This window comes from Trachurus japonicus, chromosome 10 (assembly GCF_045865225.1).
Source record: "Trachurus japonicus isolate A0001 chromosome 10, Traja_1.0".
Classification (NCBI taxonomy): Eukaryota; Metazoa; Chordata; class Actinopteri; order Carangiformes; family Carangidae; genus Trachurus; species Trachurus japonicus.
The window spans coordinates 13,724,216-13,746,822 of record NC_140916.1 but is presented as its reverse complement, the minus strand read 5'-3'; the positions used below and the strand labels follow the sequence as shown (position 1 = coordinate 13,746,822).

At 40.0% G+C, this 22,607-nt stretch overlaps 1 protein-coding gene across 2 annotated transcripts in view; it reads right to left on the bottom strand.

The window, feature by feature from the left end:
• The window catches only part of diaph2 (diaphanous-related formin 2), a 345,696-nt gene that overhangs the window by 192,619 nt on the left and 130,470 nt on the right, over nt 1-22,607 (bottom strand). For both annotated transcript variants that reach the window (XM_085789352.1, XM_085789351.1), the window contains exons 19-20: nt 21,962-22,333; nt 18,284-18,398 (exon numbers count right to left, since the gene is read on the bottom strand). In XM_085789352.1, the coding sequence (XP_085645478.1) occupies nt 18,284-18,398; nt 21,962-22,333 (487 nt within the window). The remainder of the gene's footprint in view (nt 1-18,283; nt 18,399-21,961; nt 22,334-22,607) is intronic.

Below are 22,607 nucleotides of genomic sequence, written 5' to 3'. Positions count from 1 at the left end.
TGAACTTCAGTAAATCTGGAAATGCACCCACACTCACTCATATCTCTTCCCACCATCTCCGTATTTCTCTCTCTACTCAGGCACAGTAAAATTGCACCTTACTGTTTACAAGAAAACTGTGCTTACAGTACTAGCCCGTCTGACAGTTTGATAAATAATAAGCATATGCTGTGTACATTGTAAAGCACTGGCTCTCATTTTTTGAGCGACACGCACAGGCATGAAAGTGAGAGAGGAAAGCAGTAGAAGCAATGTAATTTGGTGTGGTGTGTCCTCCTCGGGAAAAGTAATGATGACTGGTCAGGGAAAGACAGTGGAGGGGAATCACTGAGAATGGGCCATGAGGGAAAGAAAAAGCCTGGAGGTGTCTTTTCTCCATCCATGCACTGCCAAGCTGGCACTCAGGCTTCATAAATTCATAACTTAAAAATCTACATTCAACAGCACTACAAATGACAGTTTTCCCATCTCATGTTTGGAGAAAGGTGAAGGAAAACAAAACAACATATTTTCCATTAAATATCTGCACAACATCAAAATTGTAGTTAAAGGTCAATTGATTATGGATCAATTTCTGAAACCCAGATGTGTGTGTGTGTGTGTGTCACACCACACCACACCCACACCTGTTTATTTGATATTGATATATGACACAACCTAATTTATGCAGGCTCTTGGTATATTACATGAAAGGCTTGACACAGCAACATTTAAATATCTGATATGCAGTGTTGGATAGTTAAATATTGATCAATCGATCATGGTTACCAGATTTCCCCAAACATCGTGTTATAAGCCTCTGCCTTCGAGATATCAAGTCAGCTATTTATGATGGAAAATGAAACTGAATTGTTTAATGCATGTTTTAGAATAGACATTTCATTTTATATTTCAAAAACTGTTACTGTATGTTTCATTAATTGTGGAATTACATTGTCTTGACTTATTACTCATAACACTTTTTAAAAAAAATATGAATTAACACTGTCATCAAGTGAAAGCTGAACACAATGCTATACTTGTTGACATGTTATTGTCTTTATATATCTTAATCATATTAATTTTGATTAATGTGCCACAAATTAACAAATAAACACTGTAAAACTGACAGATATACAATGTGTTGATGTGTGTAAACTACTTCTATAAGCACCAAGTTGCCACAGGCTATTTCTCTGAAAGGACCAGTCAAGTGAGCGCTGCCCATCGGGTAAAGCAGACATAAGAAAGAACAAATAAAAGAACCATGAGTGTCAACACACAGATTATTAGAGGATATGATCACTTATACATAAATAGGTAATTAATTCTCTGTAATTTCAGATTGCAATAGATTAAACAATTATGGAAATGACACACTGATATGGACCAGGCATGATCCTGTTGAACTGTTTTGGATGGTATCAATTGTTAATGCACCTAGTCCTATGAATACATTCACCTGGCTTGTTATGAAATATTCAAGGATTGTCTTTCCAAGGGGAATTCAGCTCAGCTCAGCTACACATTGGCTCTATGCAGCCTGCAAATATAGTTCAAAAGCAGAAATCAATGGACAGACCAGTGTCCAAAGAGTATAAAGCACCAGTAGGGATCAGTAAAAGAAACATAAATATCATGTCCACTACATATTACACCTTAACCTGTTAAAACTGACCATGACCAGTATTCTAGTATTGTAGTGTGAGGTTTCATATAGTTATCAACATCTTAACAAAGTTATCCAGCACTACATTTTAACATTTGGCCTTGGCTTTGTCCAACTGTTTTCCTCCATACACAAAGCAAAGGAGTCAACACTCCTGCTTCCAAAACATTTAATCTTCTGAATGACATCCAACACGAAACTCTCAATCTTACAGACATAAGCTCCTAAGAGAAAAGGTTCAAATGGTCTTGACATAAACCATTACCAGATATAGACCAGATTGACCGTGGCATTGAAATACACTTACACCTCTGGGAAATGAAAAATGTGAAACTTAATACTTTGGCATTCCTTCAGAAAATGAGTTCACGTCGATTCTGGGTTGGCACAGTTCAAACCTACAGATCGGTCCCTGTCACAACACACAGACACCCCTAACTGTGTGATCTGATGAAATTTTGATGGTGGATATGTTGTGTTGGATTATATTAGGTATGTCTATGATTCACAAACCCCGATGAGGGTGGGAGAGGATGTGTACTTCCCTCCACTAACCACAGATTGAAGCCGCTGGGAGGTTTCACTTATTGGCCTGTATCACAGTGCCCCCTACTGGTCAAAAATACCTCTGATAGCAACACCTCAAGTGGAATGATGATAGGTTATATATATGAATATATTATTCTCAGAAGCGAAACAGAGACTTTGGCATGCAAATGACTAACATGCTACACTCAATAGGAAAAAGAAACATCACTACACAAGATAATACAGGAAGAGATAACAATGCCATTGCAATACCACAAGAAGCTTTGTTGTAGTTTACATAGACTTATATACTTGCAATATATTCATTGTGAACAGCTCTATTGAGTTTTTTTCATGTCATATTTCAAGAACAATGAGGGGAAAAAACATAACTCAGAACTCCTCAACAACATTCAACTAAAATAACTCAAAAGACAAGAAAGAGAAGCCATATAACCAGAGGAAAAAATGATTTGATGATTTTTACTTGATAGTGTTGTTTGAATGCCCTCAAAAGGCAGTTAAGTATTTTTCACTTATTGTCTATATGTCCAGATAGGCACAACTGCACTGGCTGTAACTGGCTGCAAGTTTCAAAAAAGCAGCTTCAGTGCAACATCAAGCTTATGGCATGAGAAAAATTACTTTCAGAAAGAGATCATAGATATAGTCGAGCATAATTATAAATGTCATAAACTCAATGTTTTCACATACATGACGAAGTGTTTAAAAGATTAATAATCTAAAAAAAATCAGTGGTTGAAAGAAGCTCAATGCATCATCTGATTTGAAATAAAATCTACTAGAGATATACAGTATCTAATGGAAACTCAATTTAAAACATACAAACTGGGGCGGTGTTTAGCTCAGTTGGTAGAGCAGCCACCCCATGTGTTGAGGCTATAGTCCTCACTGCAGGTGGCCCCGGTTCGAATCCCGTGTCGAGCAGCCCTATCCTGTGTGTCATTACCCCCCTCTCTGCCTCCCATCTCCTCTCTCTCAACTCTCCTGTCCATTAAAGGCGAAAAAGCCCCCCCAAAAAACAAACAGACAAAAAAAAAGACATACAAACTACACTGCTGCTGATAAAGGTGGAATAATTTAGTTTCCAGACACAATCCTCTTTATATTCCTTTTATAAGTGTTAATTGTGGTTTAATTTCCACAGTGATACCTTATGTTATGCACTAAGATATGCACTTCATCTATCAAGAATAAATCACATTCGTCACACAGTCATTTCATGAAAAATATTTTAGTCCAACTTTATGAGAAACGGTGTATAATAAGCTAGTTATAGCTTCAAAAAGGCAAATATTTCCCTCATTTTCTAATTTAATACTGTCATAAATCATTGCCATAAATACTCTTGGGTTTATTGGCTGCTTTCCAGAAATTACAAGAGAAAAAATTACTTGATCTCTGACATTTGTGATATGCATTTGATTTCCATTTAGAAATCACTTACACCATAACACTTTCCCTACTGTGCTACATAAACATTAACACCTCGCCTTGTATGTTTATGGTGCTCTCTTCACAAAAAGCAGATGAATAACAAGTTCACATTTTGCAGGTAAAAAGCTGCTTGTGCCTGGGTGGTGCGTGGCGCAGTGGGTAGAGCGGCCGCCCCATGTAGAGGCTACAGTCCTCGCCGCAGGCGTCCCCGGTTCGAATCCCGCATCGGGCAGACCTTTCCTGCGTGTCATTCCCCCTCTCTCTGCCTCCCCATTTCCTGTCTATCTCTACTGTCATCACTATCAAATAAAGGCAAAAAGCCGAAAAATATACTTTAAAAAAAAAAAAAAAAAAACCTGCTTGTGCCGACTTGGTGTAGAACTAGAAAGCAGGAGTATCTTTCCTGTAGGTTTGGCAGCTTGTTCAGTGATTATTGTTGGAAGGCAGCAATATCCTTGACCTGCCTGCTCTGATCGGCGATTAACAGCTTTAGAGACCTTGAATTGTGGTACTGCTTGAAGAGAGCTTTTCTTATTTTCTGTTAAGGATGTGTCACATTCATTTGGCCTTATTTTCACTGTGCTGCAGGACAATGACATCAAGCAACATTCAGCAGGAAAAAAAATCCTCAACTGAGCCAATGTTGATTGTTGATATGATGGCATGTTTTTCTTAATTACAATGGACAGAACAATAATACAAGTGCAGGGAGGGCTGTCAAGGCCAGTGTGCATATGTCCAAGTGTGTGTTTCTAGCCCTACATGTGTCACAGCGAAAAACAAGACACAAGAGGTGCTTGTGTATCCATACAGTGAACCTGTAGGTGTCACCACTATCAATCCATGCTGGACATTATGACTAATAATTTAATCAGGGTTCAAATATGTATATCGGTTCACTGTGACAATTATTTATTTATTAATGACTTATTTTCAATCTGGAGACTGGAGCAAAGTTCAGATCATCACTGTGTGGGTAATGTCCTTGTACTGTTTGGATGTTTTGTCATACTGAGTTGCTGTTGAGTACCTCTCTCCATCGTGCAATGCCTAGGAGTTGTTGTTTGGGACTTAACAGATGTTGGTCGTGACTGACGGCATGTTGCATAATCGAACTGGTGGGAGCGGTTAAGGTGATAAAATAAAAGGATTCCCGCTCTAGATCCGGGTGATTTTCCTGCACAATTAAAACATCACACTGTTCTGTTCTGTTACTTATACTTTAAGATAACAAATAAAACTGCCATGCTGGTGGGCTCGCCTGTCCTGTTTGTGAACACTTTCCTCGCTGTCTGCACTGGCTCATTTTCTCACTCAACGCTTTCCGTTGTTGTTGGTGCAAATGAACAACACACATGTTGTGACTGCCTGTATGTGGCTCATTGCTCCATTATCAAGGGACATTAAAGGCTGGAGCAGGGAGGGGACAAACTATGTTCATGTTTCCATGCAACTATCTGAATTTCTATGCAGAAGTTTTCTTATTGCATCTACTGTACATATTGCTATCATCTGATTGGACAGGCCTACGTGGAATTTCCTTACCTTACCTCTAATTGAGAAAAAATTAACAATTTCCCCCAACACATCTCAGTAAAATCAACAAAATGCCGAAGTAATAAGAGAGTAATGTCTTGTTGCCAGTGAGGAAAGATAATTTAGAAATCTCACAGCTAACTCCTGATCCAATAAAGTTGACAGAACTGTGGGGCTGTATGCACAAATCCTCTACTGAGAAATGTTATCATTTTCCTTAGTAGCAATAACAGCCTCCGCCGGTGTACTTATCACATCCTTCTCCCTCTATCACTCCCTTCATCTCAAATAATACTACTTCTTAAAACATCTCTTTCGTGTGTGTGCCGTCTACATCTCCTTGCCCCAATCTCATTTTTTTTTCTTTTGCAGTGCTCACCCGTTCACACACTCTCCCCACATCTCTCTGAGTCTCTACTGAGTCCAATAAAAGGTTTATTGGTTTGATGTTTAGATTGAAAATCATGTTGGCAAAATTTATAGATAAATTATACATATAATATATCAGTTAAAAAGCACTGATCTACAGAACATGGAAAAAAAAAAGGAAGAAACTAGCTATCGATACCAAACAGTGAGACATGGTCAGAATCAGAGACAGAAAAAAGAAAATTCTAGCTCATATAGAAAAGAGAGAAATAATACCCTGCAAGGCAGCATGTCTTGCTTTTTGACAAGAAGTTATATATTCACTTGCCTTCTCCCTTCTCTGTCTCCACTGTTTCAGATGCATCTCTCAGAAACAGCAGCAACAACAAACCGTTACAAAGCACGATGTAAACTTAACAAGATTTTCTCTCATCATTCCCTCAACTGTTTCCTGGACACCAAAGCAGAACATAGCACACACTCAGACATAGACATAGCAGTGCATTCAAGAAAAATCTCCTCATTAATTTACACTCATCTGGAAAATTATTTTTTGTCAAATTCATTAAAAAGAGAAAACTGAAATATTACTGTAGATATAAGCAAACATGTACACACACAAACCAAACATAACCACATGAAAATGTGCATATATAATATATTCTTCTGATAATAGGCCGCTGCTTTGGCAACAGGTATAAAACTGTATTTGTGTCTTTTTAGCGCATTTGCTGAACCTGCTTTAAAAGTTCTTTGATTCAATCATTTCACAAGAGCAGGTGAACTTTGGAGCACCCCCACGGCTTTGTTAGTACAAAATTAAGAAACACTATAACTATATCAGTTAACAGCTGCCAAGTTTCCATTCCTTCATTTCAAGCTGCAAGAGCATCTAAACCACCAGCAATGCCATTAGTGAAAACAATGTACTGGGAGTTTCGTTTGACAATGAAATGTCATTGGAGTCTGTTGTAGCTCTCATGCTGGTATCAGTGCCCACCTGTGTCTAAGTACGTATCAGAACACCCTGGGGGTGACTGCATCGGATTCTACAAGGTACCACCACATTTGGAGCACAATGGTGCACTGGCTGCTCTGCTGTGGGGCCCTTGGTACTTCTCTAATAATCTACCCAGCATGTGTTTATCTTTGTTGGACCAGGTTGTGTGGAGGAGGCGGCCGGGAAAGGAAGGCAGACAGAATCCTGCCAGTCTGCATGTGAGGAGCCCGCAAATCCAGAGGGACTGCTGGCTTTGTGTGAGTGTGTATTCATGTGTGTGCGTGTGTGTGTGTGAGAGAGAGAGACAGAAGTGGCAGCAATACAGTTATGCCAACATGAGTTATGGTCTGACTTACACAGACACAAACACAAAACATTTAATTGCCAAAAAAAAAAAAAAGTCTCTCCCGGGCTCCATTGTGTCTAATGTGTTCAACGTTAATCTTACCCTTTGGGGACATTTGCTGTTGTGTTAATTACACACCACCAGGAGCCCTCATTAACACACATACAAATATGTGCACGCACCAGCAAACACACACAAACACACTATGTACACAACTTAGGTGGAGCAAGTAGAGGCGTAGATTAAGTGAGGCAGTCTAGTATGGGAGAAGCAAAGCTAATGAAGCATTTACAGAGAGTGGGGTCATCTGAGACTCGCCTGAGGTCAAATCGTCTCCCACACCTTTAATGAACAAACCAAGCCTCAGATGTAGAGAGGAATTCATGGGCCCGAGTGGCCAGCGTGCCCTGCTTAGTCATCCACTACACCGCTAGCTCATCACATCTTGGCACAAGCCTTTGCTTCCACCACTGCGCTAGCTTTGGCTGAAGCCAGTAGTGTAAGGCAAAATGCAAAAGTGACACACAAACAATTAACCCCAAAGTATTTCACTGGCCCCCTTGTCAGCCTGCTATCTGCACTTATTACAGTCCGCTGCATACGGTACCCAGTCAAACCAGGGAAAGCTAAGAAAATATTCACAAAAACTTTGCAATAAATTATCCTGTTTGTTTGTCTCACTCAATTCAAACTTCCTTGGGGGGAAAACAGAGGGAGAGTATCGTGAGGTTGTTTCTGTTTTGCACTGGAGGCACCCCAGTAGGTGGACCACCCAAGTCATGGGCAGATAAATGGGATACAAGGTGACCCTGATGCTCCTGTCTTTCTCTTGCTTTCACCTCACTGCGGGACCTCTAATTGCATCACAGGGGGGTTTCCCACAACCAATTATAGATAGTCAATTATAGATACAGCTGTCAGCAACTGCCACAGATCAATTGGGACAGGCACCTGGTGAGAGAAGGGAATACCTCCAATGAACCCGAGTTCTGTTTTGTTCTGTTTGCTTCAACTCAGCAAAATGCAAAGAGATGCGTAATATCGTATTAATTTTGCACATCTGTAAGGAAGCTACTAGGATGGGTCATCATATTTAGAGAATACAGGAGATGAATGGCAAAAGCAACAATGTTAAAAAAAAAAGAAAGAACAAGAAATACTGATAACACCATAAAACCAGACAGACCTCACTTGCCGTGCTTTTAACTAATTTTTTAAATATGAATGAGAGAATACCAAGAAACACTTTCCCTGCTATTCTTTCACCTCAAGTGTCAATTTCAGTGTGGCTCATCTTTAATGAAAAATGTGATATGTTCTTCACATTCACATCAGACATACAGAATCCAATGTGTTTCGCTGCTTAGAGTGATTAAAATTAAAATCAAGGCGTATCAATCCTCTAAGGTTAATTTGTCTTACACAGTATGTCTGTGGTGTCTTTCCATCCTGGGGATGCTTGTGAGCTCAGAAAGGTTAATAAGCTGCTTTACCTCAGCTAGAGATGGATTGGAAGAGTGTTGGAAAGGTGAAAAGAAAGGTCAGGGGAGCAGAAACACCTTAATGCAAATCCGCACAGTCAAAGTAATCTGTCTCGTCTTTAAAACCACTCGCTTCCCTACAAAGCAGTCTCCCTCCACAGCTGGACCTGTACTTTCCATGCAGCAAAACATTTATACATGGATTGACATCAGTCAGCCCTTGTCTAGCGATGAGCAACTCAGGTCAAATATCTGGACAGAATGAAGAAGATGATGAAACACCTGCTGGAATACGCTGCTCGGTTGTTTGCCTGCCATTGTCGATCTGAACATAACCTGAGTGAATGTTTCAGTTGATTTGCTCGCAACATTACAGCTGGATTCATGTGTGCTCATGTTTACAGTGCAAGCAAACGCGAAATTCCCAGGACCCTGCCTCTATACTGAAGTGTTACTGATGTGGTTTCCATTTACTTGCTTGTGTGGGTGGAGCAAAAGTGCAATAACAGTGCAACACCACTGAAAGACCTACAGCTTAACATGGCTAAGTCTGAGTGTAGCTTCACAGCAGGCCCAGGCAGCCTCCGAATTGGCAAATTTTCCATTTGTTTATACAGGGTAAGATTAGACGAAAAGCAAACAACAAGCCACAGACAACATCAAAACAATCGGTTTACACTTACAGCAGACTTGTTCAGTATTCTGCACATTTATCGCATTACAGCTTTAGATTATTCTGCACTGTTTCAATATACTCTGTGTTAAATAAAACATGGTGAATAGCAGAGAGCAAAGAAGGAAACAATCTGCAATGTTTCTGCACTGCAACAATGTAGTTAATTTATAATTTTACCTGCCCATACCATATGTATATTGTGGAAAGAATATTATCTTCTTCATCATCCACAGAAAATAAAAATTTAAAAACTAACCATATGTGCATGTTACAGTAGATGCGTGGAATCATTGTGAGGAGTTTAAAGTTTCACTTACAGTACAGAGGCCATGGAACTAAAATGAAACTTTTAATTGTTTTATTTTCACACAAAAAAGACAGATTTGAAAACTTACTGAGATAGAAGACAGAAAAAAAAAAACTCAAAATATGTATGCAGTGGATACTGTGGTAAGACAATGATAAAAGAAAAAATAAGGGAAGATACTGACTTTAAAGTTCAAAAAACGACAGCACAGTGAACAGTATAGAAATGTATTGTGTGGGATGGTGAAATAAGACAGGAAAATAAATAAAAGAGAAGGTGAAAAGCAAAGGCATACTGAAAGGAAAGGAAAAGTACAATGGACAGGGTGTGCGCTTGTCATGGAGGTAGGGTCATGTCTTTAACTCAACATGCATTTCTTCTACAGTATGTTAATTTCTCATGGACCTAATTAATGTGTTTTCTATTTTCTGAGCTTTCTTTTTTTTAAGTTGTTAACTGTCACAGTCATCTACATGTACTATTTATTCACCATTATGTGAAGCGCAGTCGCCACTCTACATAACTTATAAATGAGTGATATGGGGGTTGACACCCGTCCGTAATGTGGGATTTCAACTAAAAAAAGTACTGCCTCACTTTGCTTGTTTACAGGGTGAAATATTACATTATTGATAAGAGAGGACACCTGGCATGCAAAACTTAAGACCTCTGGTGCAAGGCAGAAGTTACTTCACTAATGAAATATTCAGGGCAACCAAATCATACAAGAAGATAGCTACAGTATCACCATATTGCTGAGTTAGCTGTATTGGACTGAAGCCTGTTAGTCTACATGTTTCATTAGCATTTGATTAACATGTTTTACTTCGATACCTGTTATGTGAGAACAGGAACAACTTTTAACCACAATAGTTGTATTCAACGCAGTTGAAAATATAATCTAACAGATAGTCACAAAAGTCATTAAGTTTTAGATTCTAGTGGTGCAAGCTTGAACAATTTCCCTCAAATGTCACTGTTTTTTGTTTCTTTTCTTTTGTTTTATTCTGTTTTGTTCTCTTTTCAGGTGTGGATCACAATTTGTAATCAGACTGGTCTGTCTACCTTACTTTCTTCTTCTCTCATCTAAAGCCTTTCTGTCTGTGCAGTAATTTACCATGCTGTGGCGTGAGCAGTCATGATTGTTTATATTCAAGGAGGCACCATCTTGAACACGTAGGACTCTGATTGTTTACCCATCCTGCATGACATCACGGCTGCTCTCTTCTCCCCAGTGCTCCTCTGTCTCCTCTCTGTGTCTTTCCAGCCAGATTGGCTGTGGGAGTGTCACCCCCTGGCCCACTTGTAGTCACAAACCAATTCCACCAAAAGAGACTCAAAGACAAATTAAACTTAATGCCATGTAACAAACTCAGTGGGCTACTGTGCACAATAAAGGCATTGTTTTAGCCAGTGGAGAAATAGGGCCTGTGTTCACTTTTTGATCTGTATGGAAATTATGAGCCAACACGGAGCCGGATGCAAAGCACTTGTGGAGAGGTTGGAGTTAGACAACAAGTGTAAAATTGAAATACTAGTAAAACATTTGCAATTACAACTGATGAATTCTGTTAACTGCGTGGCCGACAGAGTTTGTGTTCGATCTCATTTAAGAAGAGATTATGAAATACAGCGGGTGGTTGAGTTGTAACAGCTTGAAAAACAAAATGTGTCTACAGGCCTATCAGAGAGAAGAAAAAAACAGTGCTTAAGTAGAACAAAAGCTATCAGCCCCTGAAATTAATACCTGGTAAGAAAAGTGAAAAAGCTGTGTAAGTTGCTAATAGAATATTGAGTGTCACTGAATCGCTATGGAAATGTATGAAGAAATAAAACAGACATTTTCATTTTCACATGATAATTATTAACAAACTTGTGAATCTGATAAATTTTCGAGTACAGTAATAGTTACGCTTACTAAAATAACTTACGAATGTATAAAAACATCATCGCTCACAAAACTCCCATGGACTTTTCCAAGCGACAATCCAGTGCAGCAGTATATCCACACAGTGAACAGTGAACCATCGCACATCAAGTATTCCCTATAAAAACCCTCTGCTCTTGTACTCATACTTCTGAGCTGGATTAGATATGCACTCCATATTCTGCTGTCTGGGATCATGGGGGTGAGTTAATGAAGCTCCACTGGGGCTTTTCCATGTGAAAAGCTCCAGTGACAGTGCTGACATTGTCCTCTTTTTAAAGGCAAGTCCCCTTGTTAATAAGCATCCTATCACTCAATTAGGCAGGCGCACAGATACAGGATATATTGGATGACACAGAGAGACACACACACACAGATAATCATGCTTCACAAAACGCACAATGTGGTTTCTTTTGTTTTACAATATATCACTTTTGAAAAATGATATTACTGATATTACAGCAATATACTGTACATAAATATGTTCAAGGGTGGTGGTATGGGGTTGTTCCTACGTATAACATAACAAATACAGACATATTATAAATGTGAGGGAACATGGCAAATATATTTAAAGCCTTGATGTAAGAAAAAAACATACTATGAAACCCCCAAATAAATTGAAGATTAGCATTTAAGAATTCTATTCTTCTAGATTTATCAAGCACACTTGGACCAGAGTATATGGGTTGTCAAAGTATCGTTGTAAGAAAAATTCTAGACAGAACAAATTGACTAATACACTAAAATACAAAAAAAGTTTGATTCTTTGAATATATTGTTGAATAAAACTGTGGCAAGACAAATATACCTCAGAAGGCCAGTGGAGAACTAGATTAAAAAGGTAACGGAAAGATTGACATCTCCCAACCATGTATTAACTGAGATTATCCACGGGAGTGAGCACGGAGAGAAAGAAATAAAATATTTAGATGCACGGGGGATATTTATTTTTGAAGAGACAGATTGTGATGAACATTACAGTGTACCTGAAGGCACATAAAAGTTAGCAGGGTGTAGAGTTGGGAGGCTGTAAGCGGCAGGTATCAAAGAAAGCTAATATTCAGAGGGCTAAAGTTAAAGTGCACTGTGATAGCCAGAATGGCTCTCATCTGAGAAGAGAAGATTAAAATCAGTGGGACATCACAGCAAGGCAATATGAAGGAGGAATGAGAGGAAATCTCTCTCTCTCTCTCTCTCTCTCTCTCTTGCTTGCTCCCTCTCTCTGAGACACAGATGCACACGCACATAGTCTCCTACAATAAACCAATTACTTGTCATTAATATTTAAGGGCCTAATTTCCATTCATATGAGATATATTAAAAACGTGCAGGGATGAGCAAGGAAAAGGGCTGACCCTGAGATATTCACAGAGGGCTGGCTGCCCCAAACAGAGAGAAATGAACATCAGGGTGTTTTGTGTTTTATTGAGACAAATGTCTTCTGCCTCTGCCAGTAATCAATGGCTTCTGTTCTAAAATGGGGAAAATGGCACAATTTGAGTCCTTTCTTTTCCGAAATGGGATAATATCCTCTTTGGCTTGCTTTGGCTAATAATGAACATTTAATCCAGAATGAACAAATTTACTGGTGTGAGGAAAGGTCTTGGGGTCATCAAAACAATTCATTAAAGAGAAGCATCTCTCCACCGACAGTGATGACAGTTCACAAAAATTAGTACCTGGTAAAATGCCAGTAGTGATCTTGTTTGTGGGAAGCTGCAGCTGTTCAACAATAAGCTAGAGAGAGCGGGAGTGGGTGAGTTTGTTTGTTTTGTTTTCCCCCCACAACCCCCCACACACCCTGCTCCCTTTTTACCAGCCTGGCCTGGACTCCAGATGGGCACTGCCATGTCCAAAGACATGGTTTCAGAGGCAAGCAGAGAGAGACAAGATAAGAAAAGAGAAGAAGAGCGGTGTGAGGAGAAGAAAAGCCCAGGATAAAGAAGCAGAGAAAGCCTTCTTGGCCGACGCTCCCTCCTCTCAATTAACAGAATCAACAGCCATGTTCTCCAGGGAAACATGGAAACCATCAAGCCTGACTTCCCAACACTTTGACATAGAACATATCAAAAGCTTATCGTTGTACACATGCTATTAATACAAGCCAGACTATTCCACAGTGAGCTGCAGTGTCTTCCGCTTAAACTCATTATACAAAAGCCTTTATTACATTGTGAGCATCTGAGACAGCAGAGCTTCTCTTGTAGTCTTGGGAGAGCTTTTTTCAAGAGCAACAAGCTTTACAAAGGTTTCAATCAACAAGACATATTGATAGTGAATGAATGCCGCTTAATAGGATTAAAATATTTTTGGTGGCGCTTATTGTTACCGGAGTTGCTGCTGTATTGCATGAGCCAAAACTTGTGCCCACAGGCTTGTGTTGGACATGCAGTGCAGGACCAGCGTGCTGGTCAGCAACGGTTTTCTTGCCTCACTGAGAGGTTGCAGTGTCATGTGAGGTGGCCGACCATGCGTGAGTGTGTTTGATCTGGTGGCCGGGTCAGCCCTGATGTTAACAGAGTTATTAGGGGACTTATTAGGGAGAGTCAGAGAGCCAGCTAAACCCCCCACTGATTCCATCATTACTGCCGTTGTGGCAGGGTCATTACCGCCCTGCTGCTGGGGCTTTGTAGCAAGGATTGAGAATCTGCTGGTGTGCACGCCACATTGGCTCAGCGGGAAGAACGTGTGTGTGGGGGACAGAGTTGTAGAGACACAGGTAAAGGAAAATGGCTATGAGAGTCAGGAGAACTCCTGAGGGATTTGATCAAATCCCATGTGATGAGGGGGAGGATGACTGCAGCCATCACTTGAAGTCAGGTTTTAACCAACTTACCTTTCCAGGGCTGACCTTTACAGACACAACACAAGTTTGTGTGTGGCCTTGTTCTACTATATTTATGGGGTCCAACTGCTTTATATAATGATACATTCGGTGATTTAATTTTACACTTCAGTACTTCACAGATTATATAGTGAGACACAACGGGAAATACTACACATAATATGTAAAAATCTGCTTAAAATTCTTCAGGCAAAGAACTCCCCTGATATTCATTATTACAGCACTGATGCCTCTCTCTCTCAGCCAATTTTTAGATTTATTTCCAAAGGTGCTTTATTGGTGTGGTAACACTTCTGCCTGTCCCCTCCGGCCTTATTCACCACAAGCACTTGGCCTAGGCATCATTAACACAGAGGCATGCTGGAAAAGGAAGTCCCAATAACCCTGCTCAGAGGTGTGGACTATAACGCCTCTCTCCTCGCCTCAGCGTTTCCCTCTCGCTACAAATGTGACTTTCAAACCATAAACTACTGGATTTGCCCTTAATAAACCTTCAAAACATTTGTATATCCATGATTAGAGCATGGCCTCAATCCTTATACATGTTTCTATGTCAGTGTAATTTGTTAGCAGCAATGACTTGAAAAATTATCAGAGTTACAGTCGTTGCATACCAAAATATATGTACAAAATCGCTCAGGGTTTTCAGTTGTTGTCAAAAACCCCCCAACTTTCTTTGTGTTGTTTCTGCTGAGAAGCCCAGACATCACCATTACAAAGTGGCATATGCCCTTTGTCCGTCAGCAATTGATGTGGGCAATGGAGGAAACATTTTGGAAGAAAGGGGGTGTGAAGTTTGCCAACATCAATCTTGTTTCAAATTGAACTGCAAAGTTCCAGCTGAATGAATTGCCTTTCAAATGCAGCAGGCCATGGCTACACACATTCAATCCCGAAGTGAATCTGATTTGATCCCAAGAGCCGTACAAAGGCACAACCCACAGATTGATAAAGTGAACTGTGGGGAGATGAGGGTAAAAGGAAAAAAAAGAGGCAAGTCAATGGAGAAGAGGGTAAAGAAAGCAGGATAAGACAATATAGCTGAGAGAAGGATGGAAAAGGGGGGAAGACAAAAGAAGGCAAGCAAACAGGAAACCGCCGTTTCAATAGAAAATAAAAATCCTCTATGACACGGCCAGGTTGTTCTTCAGGGCCCATTTAATGTCTTGTGCACAATTGTAAAGGACAAGAAAAACATGGGTGGTGAGCTGCAGCAAAATATAGATGTGTCTCTTTGATGGAAGACTTCAGAAGATCAGAAAGCACTCAATGGGACAACAGGTGAAATCCTCATCTCAGTGATTCAGGTGTAGCTTTGAGTATCACTCATACTCACATGGCAGATTAATAATCTGAATAATGTATACACGCTAAAACAGGAGACAACATGTAACCCTGACCAACAAAATTTAATCAAATGCAATGGACATGAGTTAGTTACTGTATATAAACTCCATTTGGTCTTAATGTGAGTCACATCATTTTCTATTTTTCTATTTTAATAAATTTCCCAGTGACCTTCAGAGTACCTAAGAAATTATATATGTGTTAAGTTTTCAATCAGGCCAAAGAACCATTTCATAATAAATGAAGAAAAAAGCCACATTTAGAAGATTGAAGCCAAGCTTGAAATCCCTCTTGATTATCATTTCCTTTTCTTGGTAAAACTCATTAAACAGTGAGACTCATAAAAGCAGCAGGGGAGATGACAGTCTTGCATTCTCAGTTGTTTTAGAGGCCTCTGAGCGCAATAACCATGTGAAAATTGGGGGCTGTTAGTGATTCTTTTTTTTTTTCTTTTACTGCCAAAGTGTTGTTCTTCAACAATGCAAGCAACAAGCAAGAATCCCAAGGAACGCAGAGTTAATAGAAGCCTTTTTGCACCATTTTCTGAGGGCAGCTCTGCAGGGAAAGCATTTACACCTGCTTGCCTCATCTTTCACGATACACTAGTCCCCCAAAGTGTGCTTTACTTATAAATATCCACGTCTAAGAAGTGGAAAAGATGGAGGTAACACAAAGACGCAAAAGAAAAACCCAACAAGTGTGTATGTGTGTGTGTGGGTATGTGTGTGTGTGTTTGTGTTGAAAAAAAAACTGTGGCAATATCCCAGACAAATGAAGTCGGGTTTCACCAGTGACTTGTTTGTCAAATCAGCACAAAGGATTTATGGTCCGTGGTTACAATGAGAGGTTACAATAAGAGTACAAGACCTCAGGAATTAATCTTGCAAGTCTCGGCTTCTCCACCTGAACCCCCCACACCACTTTAAACTGCACTGATAACAGTTTAACAGCTTGACTCCAGATGAAAGAAAATGCTCTATCCAAATAGGTCAGATTCAAAGTGGAAATAAAGTGGGATCTTTTAGACAAAATGTTTAATGTTCAAGCACACTTATTTTTACATATCCTCCGATGGCGAGGATTTGAAAAACTATATTGCATGAAGAGAGGAAAGAGGAAAAACAAATGAATTACTGTATCATTTTAGGAAGATCCCATCTAGCACATTTTTTTGCAACACCATCTACATCAAAGCCCTCCTCATTGGGGGGGATACATATCAAACATTAAACAGCATTTTTCATTCATGAGCAAATCATGTTCTGTTTCAACAATAGAGGAGAAAGAGCTGATTCAGTGAAGTCGCTGCAGGGGTAATTGATAGGGATCCAGCAAAGGTAACTCCCAGGGGAAATGCTGGATCATGAATTCCTACCCGGCCAGCGGGAACATGGACTATCTATAGAACTTTTTTTTTTTTTTTTCCCAAACCCCAGTGGGTGAGAAAATGAATTCAATAAAGAATTTAAAAGGACAGTTAAAGCTGAAGCCATGTGTCTCTGGAACTCCAAATGTGAAGTTGTATTTCATTTTCAGACTTGTTCTGCAAATGCGTTTTATAGCCGTTGTACTCTGCAAATATATTACTGATTTATTGTTATTAAATGTTATATTTATTATCTTAAATAATAATGTATGAAATAAATAAAAGCACACAATGAAAATTGAAACAATTAAATAGACATTGCAAAACCGTCATGGAGTCCTGACCATCGTTTACCACAGAAATGCCAAAGCGTGTCTTGAAAATATAGTGTCTGACTGACATCCTCTGGTGAAAGATGAGGAGAGCGGCTGGCCTTTCCCTGCCATTTCATTAAGGCTTACAACAACTGTTGTTTCAATCTGTATTATACCCTTCAGCGGCCAAGGGAAATTTGCTATTTATTTCACATAACCCCAAAGAGATGAGCCTAGTTTGCAGACGCGGAGGCTGTGAGAACAATGGAGCTGGTGAGTTGAGCGGTGTCCAAACAGGCGGTGGGTATATGGGGAAAGTTAGGAGATTCTGTATAGTTATGTCCACACACCCTGACAGAGCTTAGATTTGACTGTTCTGCGGTTGACAGGGCTCTGACTTCTCCCCTCCCACTGCTGCTAGAATTAGAGGGGTGTACTACACACACATATACGCACACACTGTCAAAGAGGTGGAAAACACTCAAATTGTCATGGGAGGAATACATCAAGTGCCTTCACAAACCCTCTTCCGTACAAAAACAAACTTGCTCTGTACTGTTTGTGTTATTCATCAGCAAGTTAGGTAGCCTGGTTGTGTATCTGAGAAACAAACTGACCGGGACAAGCAAACTCCCAAAGCTTCCTTCACAAAAGCCTCCCATCTTCCCAGATGGAGGATTGGTCTACTGGACTGGAAAAGGCAAGAAGCAAACCAAGCATAACTGCTCTCGGTTCACACATATACAGTGCACACAAGTTCAAGTTTGTGCACATCCATGTGCACACACAAAAATACTGATCTAAAACTACTCAGTGGGTGCAAAGAACAAATACAATGTGCAGCCAAATTGCATTTCTAGCTTTCTCAAAGATGCAAGCACATAAACACACTGCCAAAAGATGCACCGGTGTCCCTAATTGGCAAAGAGATTGAATTGAGAGCATACATAGACGGTGTTCAAATGCAGGGGGAAAAGTGCTTGGTTTTAAGATAATTAATATCTCAGTAAGAAAAATGGTTTCTTAAGTGTCACAAGATGGAAGTGGCTTGGCATCTATTGCCAGAGAGGCTAAATGAAGCGTGTGTGTAGATTAATTAAGGAAGGGGTGAAGAGAGTTGACGCCTCCTTACCTTTACTCTGTGAGGAGAAGCAGAGGGAGAGCTGAGCAAATAGGTCAGGATTCTCAAACTTCTCTTCTTTGACTTTGATCCAGAAGCAATTCTCTGCCATTTCCTGAGGCACTATCTGCAATGACACAAGGTTTCCATTATCACTACAATCAGAGACCGCTATTCCACCAACCTGCCACTCAAAAAGTTCTTCTCACTGGAGATGGGGTTTGTGTGTGTCTGTCTTGTGTGTGGACACACACATGCCCTTGTGTATACATCCTTAGCAACTGAGTGCCAAACAAGACCAGCAAAAAAGATCAAAAATGCAAATGTGGGGGCTAAAGGTATACTTTTATGTGATGACAAATCACATGAATGTGACCACACTAAATGATTTGCGTTATCGAGTCTGATTGAACCACACACATCAAAGCTTGACCTCTCCTGGGATGAATGAAATATTTGAATTTTCAGGTTGCAGAAAAAACAACTCTGTTTATACAGTCCTCCTACCTAGATTTGCCTGAAAGCCTCTAAAAAGCAACCAAGCACCTACACATGGTGAGATCATGGCAGGCCATGGGGATGATTTCTACTCCTCCTCTTTCATTCCCCCCATACAGTACTGCTCAATAGACGAGAGAAAGTGGGAGTATACTGAGGGATTTATACATAAACAACCCATATAACATATTGCACTTACTACTAGCTAATGACATTTGTTACACTACACTACATCTGCTATACATTCTGTTAATTGTTAATTGTGCTAATGGTGAGAGGTATTAGTGATTTAGTTTTGTACTTAGGGTCTGGATGAGCAGTTGGCCTCCTGCACCACCACTGTTAACCTGCTGAACATCAAAGTAATTACATACAGAAAGAGGTGCCAGCACCACTCTTATGATACATGGACAGAGTGCTCCAGGTGAAGCTGGGAAATCGTTCTCAAGGCCGGTGATAACTGCAACAGTGTTGCTGAGTTCTTTAATGGCAACAATAGGTGCTTTAATGGGAGGCTTATGGTCCTTTCGACATGAGTTGGTCTTGGTCATGACTGTTAACAACAATGTGAGAATGTACTCTTATTTGCTCTACAACCTGTTGAAAGTCCTAGACAGCAGTCTATGACATGTCTGTGAACTGGAGAAAATGTGAAGAGAGCAAATATAGCCAGAAATTAAATAATGCAAACATCAATTCCCTTGGCATTTCAGTTTTCAGTTTGCCTACTCCCACAACTACTTGATAATAAAAATGGTGAGAAATGCAGAAAGGTCTTATACTAATCAGTACAGCTAGTATCAAGTTAGGGAATATAGATATAGATATAGATTACCTTACTTGATACTAGCTAATAATGCTGACCCCAAAAAATGTGTATAATGAGAAATGCAGGGGGTTGAGACAGCTGCCCTGTGTTACACCATGAGATATGTCAGACATTTCTGATACATGATCCCCACTGCTAAGCAACAAATTAAGAACAGTTTCAAAGAGACCAACCCAGTTTCTGACATGATGAATGAGAACATGGTGGCTAAGGGTTTGCTTAAATTCTGAAAGAAGCTCTGCAGCATTGTTGTCATTTGTGGGTATTTGTGGGCTGGTACGCATCGGTACGGTGTACCGGCACTTCTAGATTTTAACCCCTGGCGTACCGGGACCTTTTGCGGCGGGACTTCTCATGAGCTCATAGTACCTTGTCCTTGCTAAAAACGTAATGATCTGCTGGTACCGACTTCCCACCGCCTAATTTACCACCAGCAGTTGAATAAGGAGAGTACCAACACTTACTTTTTTCCACTTAAAGCACTGATAACCAGAATTGATTAACTATTTTCAGTTGTGATTGGTTAATTGGTTTTAGTTTTATCCATTTTACCCATGTTCAGAAATATAGGGTGTTTCCATTTAGCTAGTCAGATATAGAGGAATTTATAATGTGAACTCAATGATGATAATAGTAAAGTTTTGTTGTGGCATGTTGCATTGCCTATTCATTCAACATTGATTTAAAAACAGATAATTAAATAAATATGCTAAGTCACCACTGAACTGAATTATAATATTTGTTCTTCCTTTCCCCATTTAAAAGCTGTCACCACAGGAAGCAGATGTTATTTTACCTACAGTATAGATCATGTGTCTACATATGATGCAACAAGTCATGGACTTTCATCTACCTACATACTTTCATGTCAAATTCAAGGGTCTTCCAGGGTACATTTTCAAAGACAGCAATATAAAGGTCTTCCTTTGGAAATATCATATCTGTGTTATTCATGCTCTTGTCAGATATATATGGGCATTGTATAGATGGTATGCTGGCCTTGATACATGTTCTTCTCTCTCCCTTCCTCTTTTTTAAAACCAAATCATAGTTGCTTCTGGCATTCCTATATTTCCATCTGCTGCACACAGAGAAGACTGACGACTCTTGTCCCACTTAATCGACACAAGAGACACAGATTGTTTTTCCTCAAGTGGTTATGAATTTAATTTGCATCACCAAACTGCAACTCCTGTGGAGGCAAGGTTAATGCACCTGCACATTAACCCGTTTCTGTTCTTTTCCAAGACAGTGTGCACTTGCACAAACAAATCATATATGCAAATCCACATAGACATTGCAGGTGACAATGAGTAATAATATTTAAAATAACAAAGCACAAACACACACACAGCCCCACCTGGTATTAAGACACAAATAAACAGTTGTTTGTCTTACTGTTTGCTCAGTGGGTTTGGTATTCCATATCGCTGTAATGACACAATTAATAATCTAACCCACTGCACAGGAAACTCCACACATACATTTTTAAGAACCCTTTAAAGAGTGACAAAATCTAATGCAATAGCCAATGTCGAATTGTATTTCCACATTTACTTCTCTCATTTATGTCTGTCATTTGGTGGCCTGCAATTAAATAAATAACATATTGTAGAGGGCAAAATATAGCCCATTTGTTCACTTGTGCCTCAGAAATGAGGACAAAAGTGTGGAGAGATAACCACAATGGCCCTCAACACACTGAAAAATCACATTCAAAATTCCTTTTTAATACATGGCTTGATTCCACTAAAACCATTAAACGTGCACCACTAACATGATGTCAAAAGAACTGGTCTGATGTTTTGGTTGCTGTCAGTAATTGAAGACTAAAACGCAAGGTCACACAAGCATCAGCAAAGAACCATTAAATTAATGCTAAGAACTCCTGAGGCAATGGATAAATTATCTATGGTAAAAAAGAGCCCACACGCAAGAGAATGTCCTATTGAAATTGTATTCAAATGTGATGGAACGTTACACAACCCAGTCTTCATTCAATTATGCTAAGAATGTGCAAATCCAAGGACATTTAAGCAGTGAAAATTGTTTACTCTTGAATCCTTTGAAATGGGTGCTGATTTTGGAATAGTGTGGCCTCTGGCTGAACGGTTGTTTGACTAGATTAAGAGTGCATTTGAAAAGAACTCCCTATGGTTTGGATCTTCAACTTTCTATCTTCCCATTGTGTTGAGTTACTCCAAGAAACCTCTCAAGCCAGTCATGTCTGATAGTCAAAATGTTGCATAATATTTCATGATAAATAACAGTGCAGTGTTAATTCCCTTAAAATGACAAATCACCAATATTATCATTGAATATGAGAATATGCATTATAGTAAGTCAAGCTAGGGTTACCATACCTTGGTCCAGTTGACCCTCTTCATTACAGTTTCAGGCTTGTAGGTCTTCTTGGCCTCAAGCCCATAAGGCAGCTTGACGACAGCCAATGGTGGTGGAGGCACGCCCGGGCCTCCAAAAAAAGGCGGAGGAGGTGGAGGTCCACAACCAGGCGGTGGTGGCGGAGGTGGAGGTCCTCCGCCTGGAGGAGGCGGAGGAGGAGGTGGTGGTGGCATGCAAGCATGGCCAGGAAGAGGAGGAGGAGGAGGCGGAGGAGCAGGACAGCCACCAGGTGGAGGTGGGGGAGGAGGAGGCGGAGGAGGAGGTGGAGCTGCTGCATTCCCTGGTAGGGGAGGTGGAGGTGGTGCTCCGGGTGCAGCTGGACCTGCTGCAATCTGCAAGTACAGGGTACAAACGTTAACCATCTTCATGATGATGCATCAGATGGTGATTCAATCCAATGTGAGGTCGTTTAAGTTGTGTCACATTATCTCTGGCTGTGAGCAGATAACAAGTTTCAAGGAAGGCAGTCGTGTGTATTAATGACCAATTCAACTTCAGAGGCAAAATTAATCACATGAACTCCTGGTGATTGTAATAAGCAATGTCTTTGTAAAGCAGATATGTATTTGTGGTGTGAGGAAAAGATGTGGTCATGGGAGTTGACAT